This window comes from Pristiophorus japonicus, chromosome 5 (genome assembly GCF_044704955.1).
Source record: "Pristiophorus japonicus isolate sPriJap1 chromosome 5, sPriJap1.hap1, whole genome shotgun sequence".
NCBI lineage: Eukaryota > Metazoa > Chordata > Chondrichthyes > Pristiophoridae > Pristiophorus > Pristiophorus japonicus.
The window spans coordinates 150839850-150867305 of NC_091981.1; the positions used below are offsets into that span (position 1 = coordinate 150839850).

General features: G+C 43.3%; 1 protein-coding gene across 1 annotated transcript; it reads right to left on the bottom strand.

Moving 5' to 3' along the window:
• seraf (Schwann cell-specific EGF-like repeat autocrine factor) lies at nucleotides 1–26939 on the bottom strand. Its single transcript, XM_070880206.1, has 5 exons — nucleotides 26708–26939; nucleotides 25952–26047; nucleotides 13551–13655; nucleotides 13292–13387; nucleotides 1–110 (listed from the first exon to the last, which is right to left on the bottom strand). Exons 1-5 carry the CDS (start codon nucleotides 26937–26939, stop codon nucleotides 1–3), a joined length of 639 nt encoding a protein of 212 aa, XP_070736307.1.
• Nucleotides 26940–27456: the final 517 nt, after the last annotated feature.

Below are 27456 nucleotides of genomic sequence, written 5' to 3' on the forward strand. Positions count from 1 at the left end.
TCATTCACTTTTTTTTTGTTTGCACTGAGGACCAGTGTAGAATCCACGACATCGGCAAACATTAGGGGCAATGCATTTTCCTCCATGTACACAAGGGACATCACAAATCGCTGCAAACAAACAGAATGGTCAGTGGTTTTATCCAGAATCAATATTTTTTTAATACATGGTCTATTATTAGAACAAAAATAAAAATACACCTCCCTTTGCATGCCTTTCAATTTAACCTCATTATATGGTATTGAATTGAAACACATCCTTGGAGCTAAATTGGATAAGGCCCGAAAATGGACATGGGGATCGCGATGTGCAATCTGCCCGCACCCGTTGAAAGTAGTGCAGGCAGCACGCGAAATTCGGGCTGCTTGCTCATTACCATGATTGCAGCGCTGACCCCAGTGCTAAACGTGATGCGGGTTGACTCAGCGCTCAACAGGGGACACAATATCATGTGGAGTCTACTCTCTGATTAAAGGTTACCTGCAGAGTGAAAGGCTGTCTGCACTTCTTAAAGGGGAGGTACTTTGTGACAGAAGTACCTCATAGTGACTGGAGCTGCAACAATGTCTTAAGAGGGCAGAGAAAGGGCACATCGGTTCTCCAATGCAGCACTGGAGACCTTGGTGTAGGGGGTCTACAGAAAGAGACAGGTCCTCTACTCTCAGGGGGGCAGGAGACCTTCCAGACACACTGTTCAAAGACAGTGGGAGGAGATTGCTGAAGCCGTCAATGCCACCAGTCTTTTCCCAGGAAATGGATGCAGTGCCAGAAAAAGTTTAATGACCTCACAAGAGTCGTCAAGGTGAGTGAATGCATCTGCAAATGCCATATCCCACCAACTGCACCACTAGCCTCAGCCACTGCTCAATGCACCACAGCACCATCACTCACCTACTAAATATCTCTACCAATCATGACTCATACCTCACGAATACGAATACAAACAATGACAGACAGGTAAAGACCATCTGGTCCATCGAGCCTGTCCCACACAATTGCAATATCTTGTGTATCACAACTTATACACTCCACCCCACCCAAAACCATGTGATTTCCAGGGAGAGGCAAAAAATCAGATAAACAACCCAGGCCAATTTGGGGGGAAAAAATCTGGGAAATCTCAATCAGAACTTCACCTTACTCTCACACACTTACCACTGCTGTAAGCCTCACATCCACATCTCACATCTTGCACACAATGCCAGCTATTCAACCATGACAGGCCCTTCACCTAAACACATTGCACCACAGTCACAGATACACTTCCCTTTCATATTTAAGAACATAAGAAATGGGAGCAGGAGTAAGCCATTTAGTCCCTTGAGCCTGTTCCACCATTCAATAAGATCATAACTGATCTGATCTTGGCCTCAATTCCGCTTTGCTGCCCGCTGCCTATAAATCTTGACTCCACTAATGTTCCAAAATTTGTCTATCTCAACCTTGAATATTCAATGACCCAGCCTGCACAGCTCTCTGGGATAGAGAATTCCAAAGATTCATGACCCTCTGAGAGAAGAAATTCCTCCTCATCTCCGTTTTAAATGTGCGATCCCTTATTCTGAAGCTATGCCCCGAGTTCTAGATTCCCGCACAAGGGGAAACACCCTCTCTGTATCTACCCTGTTAAGCCCCCTCAGAATCTTATACGTTTCAATAAGATCACCTCACATTCTTTTAAACTCCAATGAGTATAGACCCAACCTGCTCAACCGTTCTTCATAAGACAACCCCTTCATCTCAGAAATCAACCTAGTGAACCTTCTCTGAACTGCCTCTAATGCAAGTATATCTCTCCTTACATAAGGGACCAAAACTGCATGCAGTACTCCAGGTGTGGTCTCACCAATGCCCTGTACAGTTGTAATAAGACTTCCTACTTTTATACTCCATTCCCCTTGCAATAAAGGCCAACATTCCATTTGCCTCCCTGATTACTTGCTGTATCTGAAAACTAACTTTTTGTGTTTCATGCACAAGGATCCCAAGATCCCTCTGTATCTCAGCATTTTGTAGTCTCTCTCCATTTAAATAATAATTTGCTTTTTTATTCTTCCTACCAAAGTGGATAACCTCACATTTTCCCACATTATACTCCAACTGCCAAATTTTTGCCCACTCACTTAACCGATCTATATCCCTTTGCAGATTCTTTGTGTACTCTTGACAACTTGCTTTCCCACCTATCTTTGTATCATCAGCAAATTTGGCTACAATTTACACGGTCCCCTCATCCAAGTCATTAACAGAGATTGTAAATAGTTGAGTCCCGAGCACTGATCTAGTTACAGTTTGCCAACTAAAAATTACCCATTTATACCGACTCTCTGTTTTCTGTTAGTTAGCCAATCCTCTATCCATGCTAATATATTACCCCCAGCCCGTGAGCTCTTATCTTGTGCAGTAAGCTTTTATATGGCACTTTTTCAAATGGCCTTTTGAAATCCAAATATACTACATCTGCTGGTTCCCCTTTATCCAACCTGCTCATTACATCTTTAAAGAACTCCAGCAAATTTGTCAAACATGATTTCCCTTTCATAAAACCATGCTGATTCTGCTTAATTGATTATGATTTTCTAAATGTCCTGCTGTCACTTCTTTAATAATGGACTCCTCTTCTCTTGCAGGCCAAGTGGCTCACAACTGGCAAGAGCAGCAACAAACTGGCTCTAATTTTTAAACTATGCCCTCTGGTCCTAGAATCATTAACCGGCGGAAATAATTTCTCTCTATCTGTTCCCCTTAATATCCTGAAAATTTTGATCAGATCATCCTTAGCTTTCTAAATTCTAGGGAATACAACCCGAATTTGTGTAATCTCTCCTCGTAATTTAACCTTTCAAGAAGAGGCACCATCACGCGATCTGGCACTCCCAGGCACCAGCTCAGAAAATGGCACTGCACATACGTTAAAAGATAGTATAGAGGCGGGATCAGCACATGTTGAGTCACCTGGCATGAGTGGCCTGCAGCCACGGCAGGGAAAAAGGGTACCTCGGGTGGCAATTCCCCAGGGGACAGGTTTGCACATGAGTTCTGCTGCACAGGACTGCGATGGGGCGGCCTTCAGATCTGAAATGCTTAGTGCAATGGCAGACCTGCCAGATAGCCTATTATCACGGTCAAGAAGCATGGAGGAGTCAGGCTCCAACACTGCATGGGACTAGGCGCAGAGCTTGGAATCCATGATTTCTAGAATGGAACTGATGCGCAACTCTATTAGAACAACTATGGACCCAACTATGATCCTGCGTGTGATGGACCATGTCACAGCTTCCATTGTAGCACAAACGGAAGCGACCCATCATCTCAGTGCTGCAGTGGAAGCTCAGACTTCTGTCAAGCAGGCTCAGTTTGCTGCCACGCAAGCTCAGACTACTGCCATCGCTGCTGATTTTACGAGTGTGGAAAGGGGCTTGCAAGGTCTCACAGCAGTCCATCAATCTGTCCTCCAACAGATGGCTTGGAATGCTGAGGCACGGGGACAAAAACCCGCTGTCCTCTCTCAGGATGACAGCATTCGTACTTCCACCACTGCCATTGCAGTTGCCGTCAGCCAGCCAGCTCAGAATGCTGCCACCCATGCGAGGTGGCGCAGCCGGCAGCCGGCCGCCTGCAAGGCGATCTTCAGTGTCTTCCACGGTAAGTCAGCAGCCTTCCACCAGCTATGCTGCAGCCACTGAGGTAGCACTTCTTGGAAGCACTAGGATAGGCAAAGCAACACAAAAGACAGACAGTAAGGGAATGCACATGGGTGATTAGTTGACTTTGTACTCTAATATTGGAATTAATCGCTTATAAATTATAAAGAAAGACTTGGATTTATATAGCGCCTTTCATGACCACCAGATGTCTCAAAACACTCTAAAGGCAATTAATTACTTTTTGAAGTGTGGTCGCTATTGTAATGTAGGTAATGCGGCAGCCAAATTGCACACAAGCCAGCTCCCACAAACAGCAATATGATAATGACCAGATAATGGGCCGGAAATCCCGGCCTCCCTGGGTCTGTACGGAGCGTGTACCCGGGAAGGCATCGCAAAAGCCGGTTTTCAGCACACAATGCGCATTCGCTTAAAACCGGCTTTTCCGATCGGTCAAGCTGGAGCTGAACAGATCGCACGCATCTCGAGGGCAAGGGCAAGATTGCGGGATTTACCCATATCTTGCCCAGCAAATGTCCTCAAAACTCTTGCGCCTGATATTGGCAGGAGTATAGCCTACTTTTATCGGCAAAAGAGTTTTAAAACATACAAAAATATAATTAAATTAAATTTAAAAAACACTTTTCATTGTTTAAACCCTATCCACTAAGGTAAGTTTATTTTTAACCCTAATTACAAAACTTTAAAAAAAATTGGAAAAATATATTGCTTTCGAAAGCATTTATTAACTTTAATTTCAATTAATTTTGATTGTGAGAGCTGCGTTTTTTATTTTTTTATTATGGTGTTTGGTGTATTTGTTTTTTTTTCTCATTAATAGCAATGAGAACTCGTAGTTACGGAATTCTCATTGCTATTAATGAAAAAGCTGTGGAATACTATAACTGATAGAAGGTGCAGCACCTTCGGAGTGGGAACCTGGAGGACGGGAGTGCGCTTCGCAGCGCGGGAAGAGAAGGCTTCCCCAACAGAATCCCACGCTCCTCCGAGACCACCAGGTACATTCGTAGAAATTTTTCAGGTTGGAGGCATCCACCCGCGGGAAGCCTCCGATCGCAACTTCTGGGCCAATATGTTTTTTTGATTGAGGGAGAAATATTGGCCAGGACACTGGGGATAACTCCCCTGCTCTTCTTCAAAATACTGCCATGGGATCTTTCATGCCCACTTGAGAAAGCAGAAGGGACCTCAGTTTAATATCTCATCTGAAAGACAGCACCTCCAACAGTGCAGCACTGGAGTGTCAGCTTAGATTTCTAGTGCTCATGTCCCTGGAGTGGGATTTGAACCCATAACCTTTGACTCAGAGGAGAATATGCTACCCACTGAGCCACAGCTGACACTATGTTTGGAATGTTTGTTTTGTGATGGCTTTCATTTCAGCATTATGCCCAAGCGGACGCCATAATGTTCCATGACAGAAGATGGTAAAGAGGGGAAGTGATGAGTAATGAGGATCTGGGGTTTCATTCAAGGGAACTGAGCTCACAGACAGCCCGTCTGGAACAAGGATTTGCTACCTGCCTCCTCGCTTCCTCCTCCTCTTTCTCCTCTTTCTCCTGAGGTGGTTATGGAACCTGTGGTGACAAGGGCTGTGCCCTCATGATGGCCAAGTTATGGAGGATGCAGCAGACCACCACAAATTGGGACATCCAATCTGGTGATTACTGGAGAACTGCTCCCGAGTAGCAAAGCAGCGGAACCGATGAGGTTCCTCGTGGCAGCATGGCTTTCATGATTGCTGCGGAAGAGAGCCTGACATTGATCCTATTCATATGGGCAAACTGCCTGTGGCCACACGACAGGCACCAGCAGCTCATCCAAATAATATTGGCCGAGAAATCCCGGTCGAGGTCTTCCCGTGGGTAAACGACTGAAAAAAGGAAAAAAAGTGCGCGCTTACCTGTTCCTGCTGCGCCCACTTGAGGCCTTCACTCCCTGCGCGTCACAGTGCATGCATGCATGTTGGCACGTCCGTAAGCTGGAGCTGTAGTCACATGGCTCTGTGCAGCCAATCAAGGTACAGTATTTTCTCATTCATAATAATGGGAACTCCGTAAATTGGAGTTCCCATTATTATGAGTGAGAACCCCCCCACCATCACCAAAAACACTAATAAAAAACAGAAAATATACACTACATATTTAAGATTCATTTAAATTAAAGTTATTAATGTCTTATAAAAAAATTTATCCAATTTTTAAAAATGTTTTTTTAATTATGGTTTTAAATAAACTTACCATAGTGGGCAGGGTTTTTAAACAATAAAATGTGTTTGTTAAATTTTATTTTGTTATGTTTTTGTATGTTTTAAAACTCTTGCACTTATAAAAGTAGGCTATGCACCTGCTTTTATCAGGCGCAAGATGTTTGAGGACATTTGCTGGGCAAGATATGGGTAATTACTGCAATCTTGCCCAAGCAAATGTCCTCACTCCTGATAGAAACATAGAAACATAGAAAATAGGTACAGAAGTAGGCCATTCAGCCCTTCTAGCCTGCACCGCCATTCAATGAGTTCATGGCTGAACATGCAAATTCAGTACCCCCTTCCTGCTTTCTCGCCATACCCCTTGATCCCCCTAGTAGTAAGGACTTCATCTAACTCCCTTTTGAATATATTTAGTAAATTGGCCTCAACTACTTTCTGTGGTAGAGAATTCCACAGGTTCACCACTCCCTGGGTGAAGAAGTTTCTCCTCATCTCGGTAATGCGGATAATCTGTCAAACTCCAGCTTGACAAATCGGAAAAGCCAGTTTTCAGCGCAAGCGCCTTGCGTGCTGAAAACCGGCTTTTTCGAAGCCTTCCCGAATCCATAGAAACTTCATAAGGGCTCGGGAGACCAGGATTTCTGCCTCATTAATGTGGCTCAAGGCCTATTATCGAGCCAATGTCAGGCTTCCCGATTGAAGTGCATGCTCTGTGTGTGCCACCCATCTCAGGCCTGAAAACAAGCCGAAAGGAATTTCCACCCCATAATTTTTGACTACAGTGTAACTTTATCAACATATGTGAAATGTAGGTATGTGAGTACTGTATAAACATAGAAACATAGAAAATAGATGCAGGAGTAGGCCATTAGGCCCTTCGAGCCTGCACCACCATTCAATAAGATCATGGCTGATCACTTCCTCAGTATCCCTTTCCTGCTTTCTCTCCATACCCCTTGATCCCCCTAGCCGTAAGGGCCATATCTAACTCCCTCTTGAATATATCCAATGAACTGGCATCGACAACTCTCTGCGGCAGGGAATTCCACAGGTTAACAACTCTCTGAGTGAAGAAGTTTCTCCTCATTTCAGTCCTAAATGGCCTACCCCTTATCCTAAGACTATGTCCCCTGGTTCTGTACTTCCCCAACATCGGGAACATTCTTCCCGCATCTAACTTGTCCAGTCCCGTCAGAACCTTATACGTTTCTAAACGATCCCCTCTCATCCTTCTAAACTCCAGTGTAAAAAGGCCCAGTTGATCCAATCTCTCCTTATATGTCAGTCCAGCCATCCCGGGAATCAATCTGGTGAACCTTCGCTACACTCCCTCAATAGCAAGAATGTCCTTCCTCAGATTAGGAGACAAAAACTGAACACAATATTCCAGGTGAGGCCTCACCAAGGCCCTGTACAACTGCAGTAAGACCTCACTGTTCCTATACTCAAATCCCTTAGCTATGAAGGCCAACATACTATTTGCCTTCTTCACCGCCTGCTGTACCTGCATGCCAACTTTCAAAGAGTGATGAACCATGACACCCAGGTCTCGTTGCACCTCCCCTTTTCCTAATCTGCCGCCATTCAGATAATATTCTGCCTTCGTGTTTTTGCCCCCAAAGTGGATAACCTCACATTTATCCACATTATACTGCATCTGCCATGCATTTGTCCACTCACCTAATCTGTCCAAGTCACCCTGCAGCCTCTTAGCATCCTCCTCACAGCTCACACCACCACCCTGGTATCTACCAAATATCTGTGTCACCAAATATCTACCAAATATCTGTGTAACCAAATACCTACCAAATATCTGTGCAACCAAATATATACCCAGGCATGTAAATATTGTGCCAATCTTTTTATATTTGAAAAATAATTCGGGCCCAGCTGTCATAGGTCAGACACAAATGCAAAAGATTTTGACCCAAATAATAACAGTTTAAAAGTAAATACAGGTTGAACCTCCCTTATCCGGAACCACCCATCGTCCAGAATCAGTCCCAGCCACCGGGTGGCGCATGTGCAGAACTCCGACATGAACAAATTGAACAAATTGAAATCCTTCCTCGCTGCCGGCTCCCACAATTGCTGGCCTGACCCCGCGATCCACTGCACCCACCCGCCCCACCCCATGATTTGTCTGCCACACTCCCAGCCCCAAGTCAGCCAGCCCCGATATCCCCTTGCTCAGTACCTGCACCATCCAATTTAACGTGACCACCCCTCATCTGGAAAAATCCCTTATCCACCATAGGCCAGGTCTCGAGGGTTCCAGATAAGGGAGGTTCAACCTGTAGTACAATTTAGGCAATGGCGAAAGTAAATTGTTTAGAGGAGCCCCTCTATCTTAGAGCAACATAAGATAAATAGGTAACTTAGACCATCTTAAAAATTGTTTTATTTAACTTTTGACAACAAAAGAAAGCTAACCACTTTACAAAGCATTAAAAACGATTCAATGGTTTTCAATTTCCTATTCATCATATGTACCTTTGTCTGGTCTTTCACTATAATTTTAGAATGTTATTTTTGATCATACTGTGCATATATTTATAATTGTGTAATACAACATTGTTGTCCTATTGGCACGAATGCATGACCTCATCTCACTCATCTGGAAGGAGGAGAACATGCCGGGAGATTTCAGAGATGCATGACCATCTTTAAAAAAGGGGACAAGTCTGACTGCAGCATCTACAGAGGAACCTCCCTATTATCGGCCCCTGGGAAAGTCATCACTAGAATCCTCCTCAACCATCATTCTCCCTGTGGCTGAGGAGTTCCTCCCGGAGCGCAGTGTAGATTTTGTGCTCTACGGGGTACAACAGACATGATATTTACAGAGCGACAGCTGCAAGAAAAATGCAGGGAACATCACCAACCCTTGTACATGGCCTTCTTTGACCTTTCAAAGGCCTTTGACACTGTCAACCGCGAGAGGCTATGGAGCGTCCTCCTCCATTTCGGCTGCCCCCAAAAGTTCGTCATCATTCTCTGCCTGCTCCACGACAACATGCAAGCCGTAATCCTTACCAATGGATCCATTACAGACCCAATCCACATCCGGACCGGAGTCAAGCAGGGCTTTGTAATCGCGCCAACCCTCTTCTCAATCTTCCTCACTGCAATGCTTCACCTCACACTCAACAATCTCCCCGCTGGAGTGGAAATAAACTACAGAACCAGTGGGAACCTGTTCAACCTTCGTCACCTCCAGGCCAGATCCAAGACCGTCCCTACCTCTATCGTCGAACTGCAGTACGCGGACAATGCATACGTCTGCGCACATTCAGAGTCTGAACTCCAAGTCATAATCAACATCTTCACTGAGGCGTACGAAAGCATGGGCCTTACACGAAACATCCGTAAGACAAAGGTCCTCCACCAGCCTGTCCCCACCATGCAGCACTACCCCCCAGTAATCAAGATCCACGGCGTGGCCCTGGACAACGTGGACCACTTTCCATACCTCTCATCAACAAGGGCAGACATCGACAACAAGATTCAAAATCGCCTCCAGTGCGCCAGCGCAGCCTTCGGCCGACTGAGGAAAAGAGTGTTCGAAGATTAGGCCCTCAAATCTACCATCAAGCTCATGGGCTACAGGGCTGTTTTAACACCCGCCCTCCTGTATGGCTCAGAGATATGGAGCATATATAGTAGACACCTCAAATAGCTGGAGAAATACCACCAACGATGTCTCCGCAAGATCCTGCAAACCCCCTGGGAGGACAGATACACCAATGTTAGCATCCTCGACCAGGCCAACATCCCCAGCATTGAAGCACTGACCACACTCGACCAGCTCTGCTGGGTGGGCCACATTGTTTACATGCTGTTTGCATGCCTGACACAAGACTCTCAAAGCAAGCGCTCTACTAGGAACTCCTATCCAGCAGGCGAGCACAAGGTGGGCAGAGGAAATGTTTCATGGACATCCTCAAAGCCTCCTTGATAAAGTGCAACATCCCCACTGATATCTGGGAGTCCCTGGCCAAAGACCGCCCTAAGTGGAGGAAGTGCATCCGGGAGGGAGCTGAGCACTTAAGAGTCTCTTCGCCGAGAGCCTGCAAAAACCAGGCGCAGTCAGCAGAAGGAGCATACGGAAAACCAGTCCCACCCACCCTTTCCTTCAACAACTGTCTATCCCACCTGTGACAGAGACTGTAATTCCCGTATTGGACTGTTCAGTCATCCAAGAACTCATTTTTAGAATGGAAGCAAGTCTTCTTCAATTTCGAGGGTGCCTATGATGATGACCTATTGAAATAATATTTTCAATATGATTATGACTTTTAGAATTGAATTGAGGAGAAATTTCTTCACGATGAGGGTTGTGAATCTTTGGAATTCTCTACCCCAGAGGGCTGTGGATGCTCAGTCGTTGAGTATATTCAAGAGTGAGATCGATAGATTTTTGGATGCTAAGGGAATCAAGGGATATGGGGATAGGGTGGGAAAGTGGATTTGATGTAGAAATTCAGCCATGATCTTACTGAATGACAGAGAAGGCTCGAGGGTCCGTACAGCATACTCCTGCTCCTATTTATTATGTTCTTATGACCTGCAGCTTCTCTATTTATTTACTAGAACTTATATTGTGCCTCATTTGTGTTGTGATATAGTTTCAAAGTAGCACTACCAAAGGTGGGTCTTCAAATATTGCACGTGAAAAAACCTCTGAATTGAGGTTGCTACCAAAGCATTGCTGGCAATGCCATAATGAAGAAGGCATCTTCTATGGCATCTAACCAGGATGGCTTCTTCCTCATTCTTTTCAATCTATTTCTTAGAGGTTGTATTATATTCACTAACCTGTCCTTAGATCCAAGGAAGCAAATGAAAAATATGTTCTTTAAAAATATTTAATAACTAAATATGTTCTCTCCGACATCAATCATGGTTGTGCCAGAATTCTTTTTGCAAATCAACATCAGGAAAATCAAATCCATTGTGTTCAGTTCCTGCTAAAAGCTGCATACACTTGCCCAAGATTCAATTTCTTTTCCTGGCTACTTTCTCCGATTGAACTAAAGGCTGCACAACCAGAGTGTACTGTTCGGCCCTGAACGCAGCTTCAAAACCCATGTCCTGACCATCACTGATACCATTTACATTCACCTCCACAACACTGTTCATCTCTGCCTCTACTTCATCCCACCACCGCTGAAATACTGATCTATGCTTTTATTACTTCAAGACTGGACTTCTCCAACATCCTCCTCTCAAACGCCACCTGATACAAACTACAAATGATATGAAACTTAATCATCTGGCCATCCTAACCCACATTAAATGCTGTTCATCCACCACCCCTGTGCTTGTCAATCGTCATTGGCTTCCTGCACCACCTCCCTGCCCCTCCCCCCACCCCCACCTCCATCAACAGATTGAATTCAATGCCCTTGGCCTGGTTTTAAAATACCTCCATGGCTTCACCTTTCTTTACTTCTGTAACTTCTTTCAACTCCACGTCTTAGGCTATGCGCTTTGGTCCCCTGAATCTGGCCTCCTCGACATCTCCCCTTCCTTTCAATCTTCTGTCTTCTGGGCATTCCCCTTTCCCATTGCTCATCCAGCAGTGACAGAGCTTTCAGGTGCCTCAGCATGCTCTATGGTATTTCTCCTTAAACCTCCTCACCTTACTAATTCTCTCCCTGCTTTAGAAGCCTTCTAAAATATACATTTCTGGCCAAACATTCCTATCGCTTCTACTACTGCTCAGTGTGATATGCTGCTCTGTGAAACACCCCGGGACCTGGATAACACTATACACTCTATAAAAATGCAAGTTGACATTGTAGCAAATCACTTGCGTCATTAGCAATGGTCTGTGTGTCGGGGAGAGCATGTACCAGGAATCCAGAATGTTTGGACGCCCAGCAGAATGCATTGTGCTGCTCATGGAGATTAAGTTTGAGTAAATTTGTGAATTTATGATGTGTGTGTTATGTGACGAGTGATTTTTAGGAGTTCTCTAGTCAAATTGATGAGGTGCTATCATGCTGTATCTCACAGTATCTTTTTGTGATTGGGTTTTTTGGTGCAATGAGACATGGACAAAAGGGTTTATGTAATATACTTGATGAACAAAAATCAAAAATAACCAACAACAGAAGAAAAAAAGCACACTTACACACTTAACTAATGAGGTAAAAGAAAACGGACAAATCCAACAAGAACTTCATAAATAACTATCATGTCAGACAAGAAATTTTATATGGTTATAAAGTGATTGATTTAATAAATATCATCCCCATGTAACTTTGACTATACATTGAAAGATGAAGTTAACTAATCAACTATAACAGTTGGTGAATGTATGAGATAAGGTAGTGGCAGAAAAAAGCATAAAATCATTCAACAAGCAGTTTAATTGTGTAGTTAGGGAGTGGTGAAAACATAGGTTTCCATAGAAGAATTAATAATGGTCCAATTTTAATCCCTCAACTGTATTTATCTTTATGACTAATTGAAAATATTAACACAACGACCAAGAGTTTTGGGCACAATCAGAGAACCGGGCGCAAATTCTGCTCGTTCAGAGACTTTTTTTGCTGAAGGTCTGTGCAAACTCATTTGCATATCACCAAACGTACAACCTTCTAAGGACCAGAGCAATCGGGCAATGCTTTGAACACAACTTTTAAAAAAAATGTTTGTATTAAAAAGTATTCCTTGATATATTTAAGAGTGGTACCCTGGTACAGTTTTATTAATACAGCTAAAAATGTGTTTATCACAAAAAAGTATTTTTAATAAGAGTGTCTAGTCCACCACCTGTGAGTAACCTGATTTAAAATAACTGAAAAAGATTTTTTTTTAAATACAGAACAATTTATTCATTACATTGATGTACAGTATTCAGTTTCTTAGTGAATTAAATATTTAATATTTAAAAGCTTTGAAAAAGATGCCTATTAGTGCCCTTGCACCTAAAAATGAAGTTAATTTTAAGTGCCTCCTCGAAGGCCCAGAACGGACGCAATTAGTGGAAACTCCCATTGGTGCTTAATTCGAATGGGGTGTGGGCAGTTTTTTGGCCTCTTGCGTGATGTTTTTTAAACCAACACAAATGATCACAGAAAAACTCAATTTGCGTTGGACATAATTTGCATTTAAATTTCCTCAATTTTTTGCGCTGATTTGGACGATTTCGGGCGAATTGCACTGAAAAAACTCGCGCAACCTAGCAGAAACTCCTGCCCAACAATATTAGCACTTTCTCAAAAAGACACCATCGACAACGGAAAATAATAAAGTAATCAAGTGCACACTTGATATATTTTTAGCAGAAAGAAAATAAACCAGCAGTTACACAGCTCGGGAGATCTCATTATGCCAGATCTTATACAGTACTGTATACAATGCAAGGCATGTTATGTCTTAAATGTAGATTCTGCCTTACCTAAATGGCATGCACCACCAACCCATCCATCTGGACAATTACAGATACCTGGTGCCAAACAGCTCCCACCATTCCGACATCCTTGGGGACAGCTTGCTGCGGGGGGTGGGAAACAGAAGGAAAGATAACAGATATATATATCACTGACATTTTCACGAAAAAAAACCCTTACCCATTTGATCAACTTTACAAATAATGCAAGAATTTTATTTTACCTTTGGCTTTTCCAAAAAAATTACAAGCACGAGAATTAATTTACCTTCCTGACATCTTGACCCCATCCAGCCAGAGGAACACAGGCACTTCACAACACTGTTGACAGAGATGCACTCTCCATCATTGAGACAGCCACCTTCGCACGTAGCTACATGGAGACAACATTTATGTGAAATAAAGTTTTGCAAATTTGAAAGTTTTTTTAACATGGATAATTATTATTAACATTATTACTGCATAAATTAGCCAGTAACGTTTAGAGAGGAAGAGATACCCTGTGAGTTGCGAATCTCCACAAGTTGCTGGCTGATTTGCTCTGGACTGCCATTAACATTGCAAAAGCAGCATCTCACTTTTAACATCCCTGTGATTTTCATGAAGTTGCTGCATTTGCACATTAATTGTCCAATAAACTCACAAAGTAAAATCTAGTAATTATCAGCATAAGTACCCTTTTAACAAAGTGATAATTGTTAATGACTACCAATCAACTTCTCTTGCCAAAAAATAAACAATTATAAGTGTGAAATCTCATTCCATCATGTTGTGAATTGTGTAAAGAGATTTTAAAAATGTCAACATTTAAATTTTTTCTTACTTTTCCTTTTTGTCCCTTTTTTTCTCTCTCTTAATCCAATCTTTCCTTCTCTCTCTTTATTATCTTTCTGTACCTGATTTAACATTGAATTTACCCACTATAATTCACCCTCTTTCTCAGTCCTTGCACTGTTAATTTTACAATTGTTTAATCTCATTGGTTAAGGAGATACACTGTCTGTCCCATTGTTCCCTCAGGTCCCAGATGCCCTGTTGTCCTCACTGTGCTGTTATCTACTCGCACTTCCAGAAACTTTGTGGCCAAAACATTTAAAAACCTAAACATGCAACTGCAAGTCTAACTAACAGGACACACTGCGAGATCCCCCCATCAACAAAATCTGGTGCTATATGTTGACATAGTATTAAATTCAATTTTACTAACACTCGTAGTGCATTCCACAGCCTTACAACCCTCTGTGTAAAACATTTCTGCTGCTCTCTGTCCTAAATCACTTATTTTTAATTTTATATCTGTCTCTAACCTATCAAAGCTAGGTGGGAAAGTAAGCTGTGAGGGGGATACAAAGAGCCTGCAAAGGGATATAGACAGATTAATGAGTGAGTAATAAGGTTCTAGATAGTATAATGTGGGGAAATGTGAGGTTATTCACTTTGGTAGGAAGAAAAGAAAAACAGAATATATTTTAAATGGTGAGAAACTATTAAATGTTAGTGTTGCTGAGATTTAGGCGTTCTGGTTAGGTGTACAGGAAATACAAAGGGTTAGTATGCAGGTATAGCAAGCAATTAGGAAGGCAAATGGCATGTTGGCCTTTATTACTAGGGGCTTAGAGTACAAGAGTAAGGAAGTCTTGCCACATCTGTACATGGCTTTGGTAAGACCACACCTGGAGTACTGTGTACAGTTTTGGTCTCCTTATCTAAGGAAGGATATACTTGCCTTAGAGACGGTTAAATGAAGGTTCACTAGACTAATCCCTGGGATGAGAGATTGAGTAAATTAGGCCTATACTCTTTGGAATTTAGAAGAATGATAGGAGATCGCTTTAAAACATGTAAGATTCTGAGGGGGATTGACAGGGTAGATGCTGAGGGATTGTTTCCCATGGTGGAGAGTCCAGAACTAGGGGGCATAGTCTCAGGATAAGGGGTTGGCATAAGACTGAGATGAGGAGGAATTTCTTCATTCAGAGGGTTGTAGATGCTCGGTCGTTGAGTATATTCAAGGTTGAGGTAGATAGATTTTTGGACTCTAGAGGAATCCATGGATATGGTGATAGAGCAGGAAAGTGATGTTAAGGTCGTAGATCAACCATGATCTTATTGAATGTTGGAGCAGGCTCGAGGGGCCGTATGGCCTACTCCTGATCTTAATTCTTATGTTCTCATAACAAATATCCATTGGACTTGATCTCCCAAGATTTCCGTAGATGGGAAAACTATGTTGGTCCTTTGTGGTGAATGGTGGAGGCGACCAAGGTGACCTTTCACCTGCCCGACCTCGCTCATAAGTCCCATGCTTGTTGTTTTATATGCTACAGGATTGCATAAACATTCAATATGCACATATCAAATTCCTCCCTCCATTATTTTAAAGGGAGGGTGTAACATTTATTTTAAAATAATTTAATGCCTCTGTTAAAGTAGCAGAGAGAGGAATTTGGATGACATTACCGCCAGCAGTAAGTTCGATTGTTATAACAACCTAGAGGTATATTTTTCACTGGTCACCAAGGTTAACCAACAGGAGAAATGATACCTCCTTCCCACAGTATGATGGGAGACTTATTAAGAGATTTCACACCAAAGAAACAGAGGAAGTAAATATTTAATAAAACATTTTTGAAAGGATTGGATTAGTTTGAACACGATGGATAGTGAAGATCAATACACAGCTAATTGTTGGGTGATATGTTTTTATCTGGATTGAGGGGTAACCTTAGAGCCGCATTGTTATTCAACAGATCACCCAATAATAGGTCCGTGCAGCAAAACTGGTCTCCAGTCGTCTTGGTTAATCCTTACAACTGGACCAAGACCTAGCTCTGTCAAGCCCATGTGGTGGCTGGTGTGCAACGGTCACCAAACGTTAAAAAAAAAATCCAAGCACAGGCATCTTCCACCCTTCAAGATTTAGTTCGGGCCTGGAATTTTAGGTCCATCATTGAAACACCTGTGAACTTTTTGACGTGGAAGCAAGTCATCCTCAATTCGAGGGACTGCCTATGATGATGTATAATAGCCTACTTAGTAAGCCTACTTACTACACTATCAAATGTGTAGTACTGTTTGCTGCAAATATAAACATTTGTAAGTTTGCTAATTCATCCATTTAGTAATGTTTCATTTAAAGAAGGTTTTGCTAGGCAAGTGGTTTCTGGAGAAGAGAATCTCCTGTTCTTACAGGAACCTAATGTGTTCTAAAAAAAGTGCAGATTCAAAATAATGAATGTAATAATATATAATTTTCATATTACCAATAAAAAGGAGAGCTGATTATGAGAAAAATATATTTTGCTCAATCAGCGACATCATTACAAAATAATTAGTAATGCAAAAACAAAATTAGAAAATTAATGTTGAATTGCCAAGTCAAGATTGAAGGTATACTAAACTTAATAAGCACAGCACAGTTATAGAGTCTACAAGCTGGTGATGTATCATATATAATGGCCTGGATTTGCGGTCAGCAGCCAGGTGACGGTGCTCACCGCTGACCTTGAAGAAAGCTACCCACAAACTTTTAGCAGGTTTTGTGTCGTCGATTTCCCCTTTTCTGACATGACTTTCCATCTATAAGGGAACTCTGGCATCCAGCAACAGTGATGTCATCAAGCAGGCTAAACAGCCAATCACATTGACGATTTCTTACAAAAAACAAACCAGGAAGTAAAAGCAGGGTTTATCATTCACTTTTTAATAATTTTACAGAAAATGAAATAAAGATTGGGATATACACGTGGGATTGAGGTAGAGGCTGAAATATCTTAAACAAACTTAAAAAAAATAAAATAAAAACAAATTTTTATTATTTTAATAATCTATGGAATTTTTACATGGAATAGAGCTGACACTCCATAAATATAACATTAGTTTTTCAGGGCAGTTCATCAGTAATTATGACTTAGTATGCCATTAAAAACTCAATTACGCCTCATTCAACAAGGCTTAACTTTTTCAAGGGTTTTTTTACAATGAGAGTAGTGCGTACAAGTTGAAGTTCATATCAAATCAGTGATTTCTACTTGATTTTCATTTGAAAGGACTGCAACAACACACTCTATGGAGGAGTAGGGTATCACTGACAGCAACTTCCGGATGTCCGCATTTAACTGCGCATATGCGGCCTTCAGAAATTGCTGTCGGTTTTACAGAGTAATAATGGCGAATTTTGCTATCATTATAAACACAAATTCCAGGCCATTATCCATATATATTATCACTCATCACAAATCAAAATTGTTACATCTTACAGTATTTAGTCAAATATGTTTTATATCAAGCGCAGAAATTAGAAAATCAGTAACAAAACTAATTTGATAAATATGCTGTCATACTTTAAAAATGTTAAGAATTACAGTTCAAACACTCAGGAGGCTCAACAACATTCAGGGCAGAGTGATTTGGTTGATTGACCCATCTACTGAACTCAATATCCACCTCCTCCATTACCAACACATTGCAACTGCAGTATGCACTATCTATAGGATGCAACAACTCATCGCCCTCACTTAAGCAGCACCTCATAGCCCTGCAACCTCTTGAACAGAGAAGGACAGTAGCAGCAGCATCATGGGAACACCATCACCTCCAAATTCCCTTCCAAGTCACACACTATCCTGACTTGGCACTGCGTCAAAATGCTGGAATTCTTTGTCTAACACTATCACAAGGACTGCAGTAGATGAAGAAACTGACCACCTTGACAGGGCAACTAGGAATGGTGTCGCCCAACATCCAACAACAAATAAGTAAAGAAAGTAAAGAAAGATGGCAGACATAGTGTTAAGGTAGGGTTGTCTGAAGCAAAACATGACAGAAAAGGTGCACAGTAGAACTGGACAGGAACTGGAATCAGAGGAATGGGCTCAGAAGAATTGGACAAAATGGGATTCAAGCAGAACAAGGGCAGATGACATTTAATATAAACAAGCAAAGTACTCCTTGAATGATGTTGAAATAGTTAAGGATGAAGCTGGAAGAAACCTTGGCATCTTAGTAGACACAATGCTAAACTTGTCCAACCAATCCAGAGCAACAATCAACAGAGCTTTTAGCATATTGAATCTCATAGCCAAAGCAGTAAAATATGTCAGAGAAGCGCGAATCAAACTGCGTAGTGCGCTTCAGACTACACCTACAATATTACATCCATTACCAGTTGCTGAGAATAACAGAGGCATTAAAGGATTGGAGGCAGTGCAGAGAAGAGCCTTAGTGTTGGGGGTCTGAGTTATAAGGAACAACTGGAGAGATTCAGCTTTTCAGCCTGGAAAGGAGGCAAATGAGAGTTGATCTTTGAGGTATAAAAGTTAGTTAAGTGAATGGAAAAAATAAATTCAGAATATTACTTCACATTGCAAGAGTAGGGCAAGGGAATACAGCTTCAAACTAATAAAAACATTTGTTAGAACTGATAAAGAAATTCTACGCACAGAAAATGATCAATATTTGTGATATGTCCTTACTATACAGTATAAATGCACACGAGGCCCATACTAGAGAGGTCACTATGACCAGTAACCTTTATTAGCCAGCACTGAAGTGATGAAGGTGGGTGGAGCTTCCCCTTTTATACCTGTTAGTCCAGGTTAGGAGTGTCTCCCACAAGTTCACCACCTTGTGGTCAGTGTTGTCACGGTGTACAACTTAGGTCAGTTTATACATGGATTACAATGACAGTTGAATACATGACATCACCTCCCCCCACCCCAAAGTCTTATTGGGATCACAGGTTAAGTCTCTGGTGGTTTACGCTCCCTTGTAGAGCTCCTGAGTTGGGGCTCCGGTTGTTGGGCGCTGGCCTCAGTGTCTGCTGTTTGCGGTGCCTCAGGCCTGTCCAGACTGCCCACAATGACTGGGCTCTCCTCCACTTGGTTCCGGTGTTTGGTCACCTGTGGTGGAGTGAACTCTATATCATGTTCTTCCTCTGCTTCTTCTGTGGGGTTGCTGAACCTCCTTTTAGTTTGATCCACGTGTTTGCAGCAGATTTGTCCATTGGTAAGTTTAATTACCAGAATCCTATTCCCCTCTTTGGCAATCACAGTGCCTGCGAGCCATTTGGGCCCTGCAGTGTAGTTGAGGACAAAGACAGGGTCATTGACATCAATACATCGCGCCCTTGCATTCCCGTCATGGTAGTCACATTGTGACCGGCACCTGCTCGCAACAATTTCTTTCATGGTGGGGTGTTTTGAGTGTCCTTTTCATTAGCAGCTCTGCGGTGGAACCCCTGTGAGCGAGTGTGGTCGGGATCTATTGGCCAACAGGAGGCATGATAAGCAGCTTTGTAGGGAACCCCCTTGGATTCTGAGCATCCCCTGTTTGATTATCTGCACTGCTCGTTCCGCCTGGCCGTTTGAGGCTGGCCTGAACGGTGCCGTTCTGACATGGTTGATAGCATTTCCTGCCATGAAGTCCTGGAATTCAATGCTTGTAAAGTACGGGCCATTGTCGCTGACCAAGACGTCCGGTAGACCATGGGAGGCGAACATTGCCCGTAGACTTTCTACTGTGGCAGAGGATGTGCTTGAATTGAGAATGTCACACTCAATCCATTTGGAGTAGGCATCTACTACAACCAAGAACATTTTTCCCATGAAAGGACCTGCGTAGTCCACATGGATGCGTGACCATGGCTTGGCGGGCCAGGACCAGGGACTAAGATGGGCTTCCCTGGGCGCACTGCCCAGCTGGGCACACATGTTGCACCTGCGAATACAAAGCTCTAGGTCTGCATCTATCCCTGGCCACCAAACGTGTGAGCTGGCAATTGCCTTCATCATGACAATGCCCGGGTGCTCACTGAGAAGTTATCTGATGAACATCTCTCTGCCCATCTGGGGCATGACTACTCGGTTTCCCCATAGTAGGCAATCGGCCTGAATCGAGAGTTCATCCTTGCGCCTGTGAAATGGTTTGAATTCCTCCGGGCATGCCCCGTACGTGGCTGCCCAATCCCCATTCAGGACACATTTCTTGACTAAAGACAGTAGCGGGTCTCTATTTGTCCAGACTTTGATCTGACGGGCTGTCACGGGTGAGCCTTCGCTGTCGAAAGCTTCAACAGCCATGACCATCTCAGCAGCATGCTTGGTTGCCCCCTTGGTGGTGGCTAGTGGGGACCTGCTGAGTGCATCGGCGCAGTTTTCAGTGCCCGGTCTGTGCCAAATTGTATAGTCATAGGCGGCTAACATGAGTACCCACCTCTGTATGCGGGCCGATGCGTTTGCATTTATGGCCTTGTTGTCGGCCAAAAGGGACGTTAGGGGTTTGTGATCTGTCTCCAGCTGAAATTTCCTGCCAAACAGATACTGGTGCATTTTTTTTACAGCATATACACATGCAAGCGCTTCCTTTTCTACCATCCCGTAGTCCCTTTCTGCCTGGGGCAGACTTCTGAAGGCATAAGCTACCGGCTGTAACTGACCCTTGGCATTAACATGCTGCAACACACACCCGACCACATAGGACGACGCATCACACGTTAAAACAAATTTCTTACATGGGTCATATAGCGTTAACAGATTGTCAGAGCATAACAAATTTCATGCTCTATCAAAAGCCCTTTCCTGGCTGTCCCAACAGCCCATTCGCAACCGTTGCTTAGGAGCACGTGTAGCGGCTCTAACAGGTGCTCAATTTAGGAAGAAAGTTACCAAAATAGTTCAGGAGCCCCAGGAACGAACGCAGCTCCGTTGTGTTATGGGGTCTGGGTGCTCTCTGGATCGCATTAGGTCTGATCCCATCTGCTGCTACCCTCATCCCCTGGAATTCTACCTCTGGAGCTAGGAAGATGCACTTCGCCTTTTTCAGTCGCAGACCTACCCGGTCCAGTCTGAGTAGCACCTCCTCCAGGTTGTGGAGGTGTTCTTCAGTATCGTAACCCGTGATGAGGATGTCGTCTTGAAAAACCACTGACCTTGGAATTGACTTGAGGAGGCTTTCCATATTTCATTGAAAGATCGCGGGGGCCGAACGAATCCCAAACGGACATCTGTTGTATTCAAACAACCCCTTATGTGTCGTGATGATGGTCAGCTTCTTCGACTCACTCGCCAGCTCCTGGGTCATGTAAGCTGAGGTCAGGTCCAATTTTGAAAAAAGTTTGCCACTGGATAGCGTCGCAAAGAGGTCCTCCGCCCTCTCCAGATTGACAACCTGTTCTCTGAATCTTTGTGGGTCATGACTACCGTGGCACTGCCTAGCACCGGAATGATCTCCTTTGTATATGTCCGTAGTTGTGCGTCAATCGGCAATAATTTTGGCCTCCTGGCCTTGGACACCCACAATTGTCGAACTGTTTGATACTCATCAGGGACTGGCTGGCCCCCGTGTCTAGCTCCATTGATACTGGGATGCCATTGTGGAGCACTTTCATCATTATCAGTGGCGTCCTGGTGTATGAACTGTATATGTGCTCCACATGAACTCGCTGAACTTCAGCTTCCAGTGATTTCCCCCAGTGTCCATTTGGCCTCGTAGGGCTTACATCGGGCCCGTCCTCCTCGTATATTAACCTGGATGCAGGCTTCCTGCACATACGCGCCAAGTGACTGCTGACATTGCAGTTTCTGCAGGTATATTGCTGATACCTGCAAGCTCTGGCTGTTTGCTTGCCTCCACACCTCCAACATGAGCCATTGTTGGAAACAAAAGGTCCATTACCAGTCGATCGTCTCTGTCTCCGTAACTGTCCTTAAGCGCACCATTAACAGGTGTTGATGGCCCCCTTACTGGCGGTATTGTCCCTTGCGATGGCATGAATCATTGTTCAGCTACCCATTGTCTCTGTTGAATTCCCCCTTTGGGTTCAACTACATGTTCGGACATGTCCGATTGGCCTTGTCTGTCTGGAGAACTATGTGCCATGTTAACAATGTTGATTCCCTGTCCATTTGCTGCATTTAAACCAAGATTTTTGTCAAACATCATTCTGGTCTCTTCCTCCCCTGAGATAAATGTTTGAGCCATCAAAGCCGTCGTTTCCAGGGTCAAGTCTTTGGTCTCAATCAGTTTTCTGAAAACCCCAGCATGCCCGATGCCCTCAATAAAAAAGTCTGGCAGCATCTCCGCTCTGCATGCATCTGGGAACTTACATAGGCTCGCCAGTCGCCGGAGGTCTGCCACGAAGTCTGGAACGCTTTGCCCTTCTCGCCACCGGTGCGTGTAAAACTGGTGTCTCACCATGTGCATGTTGCTCGCCAGTTTAAAGTGTTCCCCGATCAACTTATTGAGCTCTTCAAAAGTCTTGTCCGACAGCTTTTCTGGCGCTAGAAGGTCCTTCATCAGGGAGTATGTCCTGGATCCACAAACCGTCAGGAGATGAGCCCTGCGTTTGTTGGCCGAATCCTGTCCCAGCCATTCCTTAGTGACAAAACTTTGCTGTAGTTTCTCAATAAAATCGTCCCAATCATCACCAACACAGTACCTCTCATCTGTGCTGATAGTGGCCATGCTCGCGTGGTTTAAATCCCAGTTTCTCGTCGCCAATAATATGTCCTTACTATACAGTACAAATGCACATGAGGCCCATACTAGAGAGAAGGTCACTCTGTGACCAGTAATCTTTATTAGTCAGCAATGAAGTGATGAAGGTGGGTGGAGCTTCCCCATTTATACCTGATAGTCCAGGTTAGGAGTGTCTCCCACAAGTTCACCACCTAGTGGTCAGTGTTCTCATGGTGTACAACTTAGGTCAGTTTATACATGGATTACAATGACAGTTGAATACATGACATCATGGAATAGACTTCAAGATAGAGCAGTGCAGGTGAAAACACTAGAAGCATTTAAGAAACAATTGGATGCTTCAATGGTATTATTTTTGGTTCCCGCCACAAACTCCATTCCCTAACCACTGACTCCATCCCTCTCCCTGGCAACTGCCTGAGGCTGAACGAGACTGTCCGCAACCTTGGTGTCATATTTGACTTTGCGATGAGCTTAAGACCACATATCCGCACCTTCACTAACACCGTCTATTGTGACCTGTAGAATATCACTAAACTCTGCCTCTGCCTCAGCTCATCTACTGCTGAAACCCTCATCCATGCCTTTGTTACCTCTAGACTTGACTATTCTAATGCACTCCTTGCCAGCCTCCCACGTTCTACCCTCCATAAACTTGAGGTCATCCAAAACTCTGCTGCCCATGTCCTAACTCGCACCAAGTCCCGTTCTCCCATCACCCTGTGCTCACTGACCTATGGTGGCAACCGGTCCAGCAACGTCTCAGTATTAACATTCAAATCCTTGTTTCAAATCTCTCCATGGCCTTACCCCTCCCTATCTCCTCCAGTCTAACAACACCCCCAAGATATCTGCGCTCCTCTAATTCTGGCCTCTTGAGCATCTCAGATTTTAATTACTCCACCATTGATAGCTGTGCCTTCAGTTTTTAAGGGCCTAAGCTCTATAATTCCCTCCCTAAACCTCTCTGCTTCTTGACCTCTCTTTCCTCCTTTAAGATGTTCAATAAAACCTTTGACCAAGTGCTGCCCTAATATCTCCTTATGGCTCAAAGTCAAATTTTATTTCATAACACTCTTGTGAAGCACCTTGGGATGTTTTACTATGTTACAAGTGCTATATAAATGCAAGTTGTTGGGTCCATAGGATCTTGCTGGACAGATAAATATAGTTGACCACTTGACTTCTCTCATCCATAACCATCTTGTGATGTACTGAAAGTGGAAATGGAAATTGCTCTTTCAATTAGAAACTTAGAAACATAGAAAATAGGTGCAGGATTAGGCCATTCGGCCCTTCGAGCCTGCACCGCCATCAATAAGATCATGGCTGATCATTCCCTCAGTACCCCTTTCCTGCTTTCTCTCCATACCCCTTGATGCACTTAGCCGTAAGGGCCATATCTAACACCCTCTTGAATATATCCAATGAACTGGCATCAACAACTCTCTGCGGCAGGGAATTCCATAGGTTAACAACTCTCTGAGTGAAGAAGTTTCTCCTCATCTCAGTTCGAAATGGCCTACCCCTTATCCTAAGACTGTGTCCCCTGGTTCTAGACTTCCCCAACATCGGGAACATTCTTCCTGCATCTAACCTGTCCAGTCCCGTCAGAATCTTATAATTTTCTATGAGATCCCCTCTCATTCTTCTAAACTCCAGTAAATAAAGGCCAAGTTGATCCAGTCTCTCCTCATATGATAGTCCAGCCATCCCTGGAATCAGTCTGGCGAACCTTTGCTGCACTCCCTCAATAGCAAGAACATCCTTCCTCAGATTAGGAGACTAAAACTGAACACAATATTCCAGGTGAGGACTCACCAAGGCCCTGTACAACTGCAGTAAGACCTCCCTGCTCCTGTATTCAAATCCCCTAGCTATGAAGGCCAACATACCATTTGCCTTCTTCACCGCCTGCTGTACCTGCATGCCCACTTTCAGTGACTGATGAACCAAGACACCCAGGTATAGTTGCACCTCCGTTTTTCCTAATCTGCCGCCAATCAGATAATATTCTGCCTTCATGTTTTTGCCCCCAAAGTGGATAACCTCACATTTATCCACATTATATTGCATCTGCCATGCATTTGCCCACTCGCCTAACCTGTCCAAATTACCCTGCAACCTCTTAGCATTCTCCTCACAGCTCACACCGCCACCCAGTTTAGTGTCATCAGCAAAATTGAACAACATGTGATTATTGATCTATAGTTCATGGTGACATTGGTATCCCTGTGAGTTGATTCCCGGCAAAGTATTATTTAGGACAGTAAGATTCAGCAAACAATAGCTTGTGAATAATTAGCTGCCCTAACTTTGAAAGATTAATAAAGATAAATCTTCTGCTGGTGTGTGTGGGTGGCAGATGAGTAGCATTGAGGAAATGCTTTATACCATTTAGTTACTGGGAGTTAAGACCATACTGGTAGAACTGATAGTTCAATCTGCTGTAAATACAGCTCCGGTTTACAAGTATGAATGAGTTGAACGGGATATTGCTGGTAGGCGCTGATGAAATCCATGGCAAGCGGTAGCTCACCTATAACAAATGAAACGGCGTCTGCTCCCAGATAGCTAAATTTAAACCAAAATGAAGTGGGAAAAGTGGTGCAAATCCAAGTGGGTCAGCAAGCGTACTGACTTATATATTCAAGATATTTTCGTTTTAAACTCAGCACTGGGTGAATATGAAGCGGAGCAGGTAAATTGGGGAAAGAGTTAAGTGTGGAACAGGAACGGACACTTTTTGGTTCACGAAGCTACTCTTCAGGAACCAACAGGTGGCAAATTATTCTGTTAACCCCAATTATGGGCCAGGATTAAACATAATCAAAGGCAGATATTCTGCAAATTTTCAAACTGTTGTCCAAACTTCAGATAAGCTTTTGTGGCCGATGATTTAGTCAAAATTGTGGCTTAGTCATTCATAAAGTCTGATTCGAGATCTGCGAATTTCAAAGACGGGAGTCACCAGACACACTGGATCCATACAAGCAGTATTGAGCAGCCCCCAAAGCAAATAGCTCCCGGTGAATTATACAGTGCACTCGACAAACAACGAAGCTGGTTGGTAAAGTGCGTGAGGAGCTGTGTCCTGTAAACAAATTAAGAAATGACTAACAACAAAACTAGTCGGTTTATAGTTTCTCTTTGTAATAATAGAGTTGGTTTTCTTTCTAATACTACATGTACCTTTGTGGCAATATCTTCCTCCAAATCCAGGTGGACATCGGCACTTCCCCGGACGGAGACACTCTCCGCCGTTCTTGCACTTCGGGTAGCAAGTTACTAGAATCACATTTAATTAGGCGTGAGCGTGTTTCCCTCTAAGTACAGGCACAGTGGGCAGAATGCGACATTTAAAAGCCATTCGGTTATCAGTGCAACATATTTTAACAGTTTTTAGGCGCGTAAAAAATAAGAATCAAAAGGAAGCTGTATTCAATCTTCTGAGCACCGCTTTCAATTCTTCAGCTTTTCAATGAAAATGTTCTCAGTGTGGGGGGAAACGTGTCTGACAATTTCCTATATATGTATGGCTGGTTTTAGAATAATATCCAGCCCATAAAGCACCAAGCTACCATCCCGGCGTCAACTTAACCAGTTTTATCGAACATTGCTTAACTTCGACTCAAACTTTGCTATAGCTATAAGTTAGATCTGTCTTTTATTGATGCTGAACGCAAAAGTTTTGTCAGAAACATCTCTTTAACGTTGAATTACTATCATCTCAAATAAGTTTTATACGTTTTTACTTTTTATTTTAAATATATTTTTAAAGTTCCTTCCTATATTGACGATTCTACCCTCCACCACACCCCCCCCCCCCCAAAAAAAGGTGGAGACAAATATCGAATTAAAAGTAAACTGTGAAATTGATCTGAAATTGACCCGCGCTTTTCCTGTAATTATAAAGTACAACACTATCAAAGGCAAGTGTTTATTTACCATACTGGCAGAGCTCGCCCTCGTATCCTTTGGAACAGAAGCAGGTGTTGTTCCTGATACACAACCCCACATGTTGACAGGGAGGATCACACTTCGCTTTGGGGTCGAAAACAAAAGGAACAACCACTCCACGTGATGCCTTCGACCGAGCTTCGCAAAGCCCCAGTGGCAGCAAGACCAAACATTGCAAAATGAACCAAACCGCACCGAGCCGTGTCGCCTCAACATTCATTTTGTTTTGGCTGCTGGACGCCTAATGCGAGCTGAAAGTTCATCGAGTGCCTGTCTTCTCTCGTGAAGTCTCAGCCCAGCTCTTGCCACCCCCCGCAGTCTCCCACACACTCCGATTGGTTGTTTTCAGTGACTCCAAGTCGGTTTGGGGAAACTTGACGAGAAATAATGCTCGATGAATAATGCAAGAGCAGTGTCAGACACTCGGGGACGCAAATGTTTCTAGAGTACTGTAATACAGGTTTTTAACCCTATACTTTTGTGATTTTTTGAAACAACTTCACAACTAACCCGTTGTCCTAAAAGAATCGCATTTTGCAGAACAATGCAAAATTGGAAGAAAACGCGAATGCTTGTGTCTCCGCGATTAGTATCTCGGCAAAACAGCACAAATAAAGAATGGATGTTGAACGGTAAAACAAAAAAAAACATTAGGAAGTTATTTGTCCAAAGTGATTTTATTATTAATGAATTATAAATAGATCTATGGTTTCCGAAAATACTCTGAACGAACTTGG

Bases quoted from the DNA above. Each gene is read 5' to 3' on its own strand.
- seraf (XM_070880206.1), bottom strand. From the start codon at position 26,939: ATGAATGTTGAGGCGACACGGCTCGGTGCGGTTTGGTTCATTTTGCAA. The intron at 13,656-25,951 runs GTACATGTAGTA...GTCTCCATGTAG, and splicing joins AGGAAGATATTGCCACAAAG to CTACGTGCGAAGGTGGCTGT. The intron at 13,388-13,550 runs GTAAATTAATTC...CACCCCCCGCAG, and splicing joins GGGGTCAAGATGTCAGGAAG to CAAGCTGTCCCCAAGGATGT.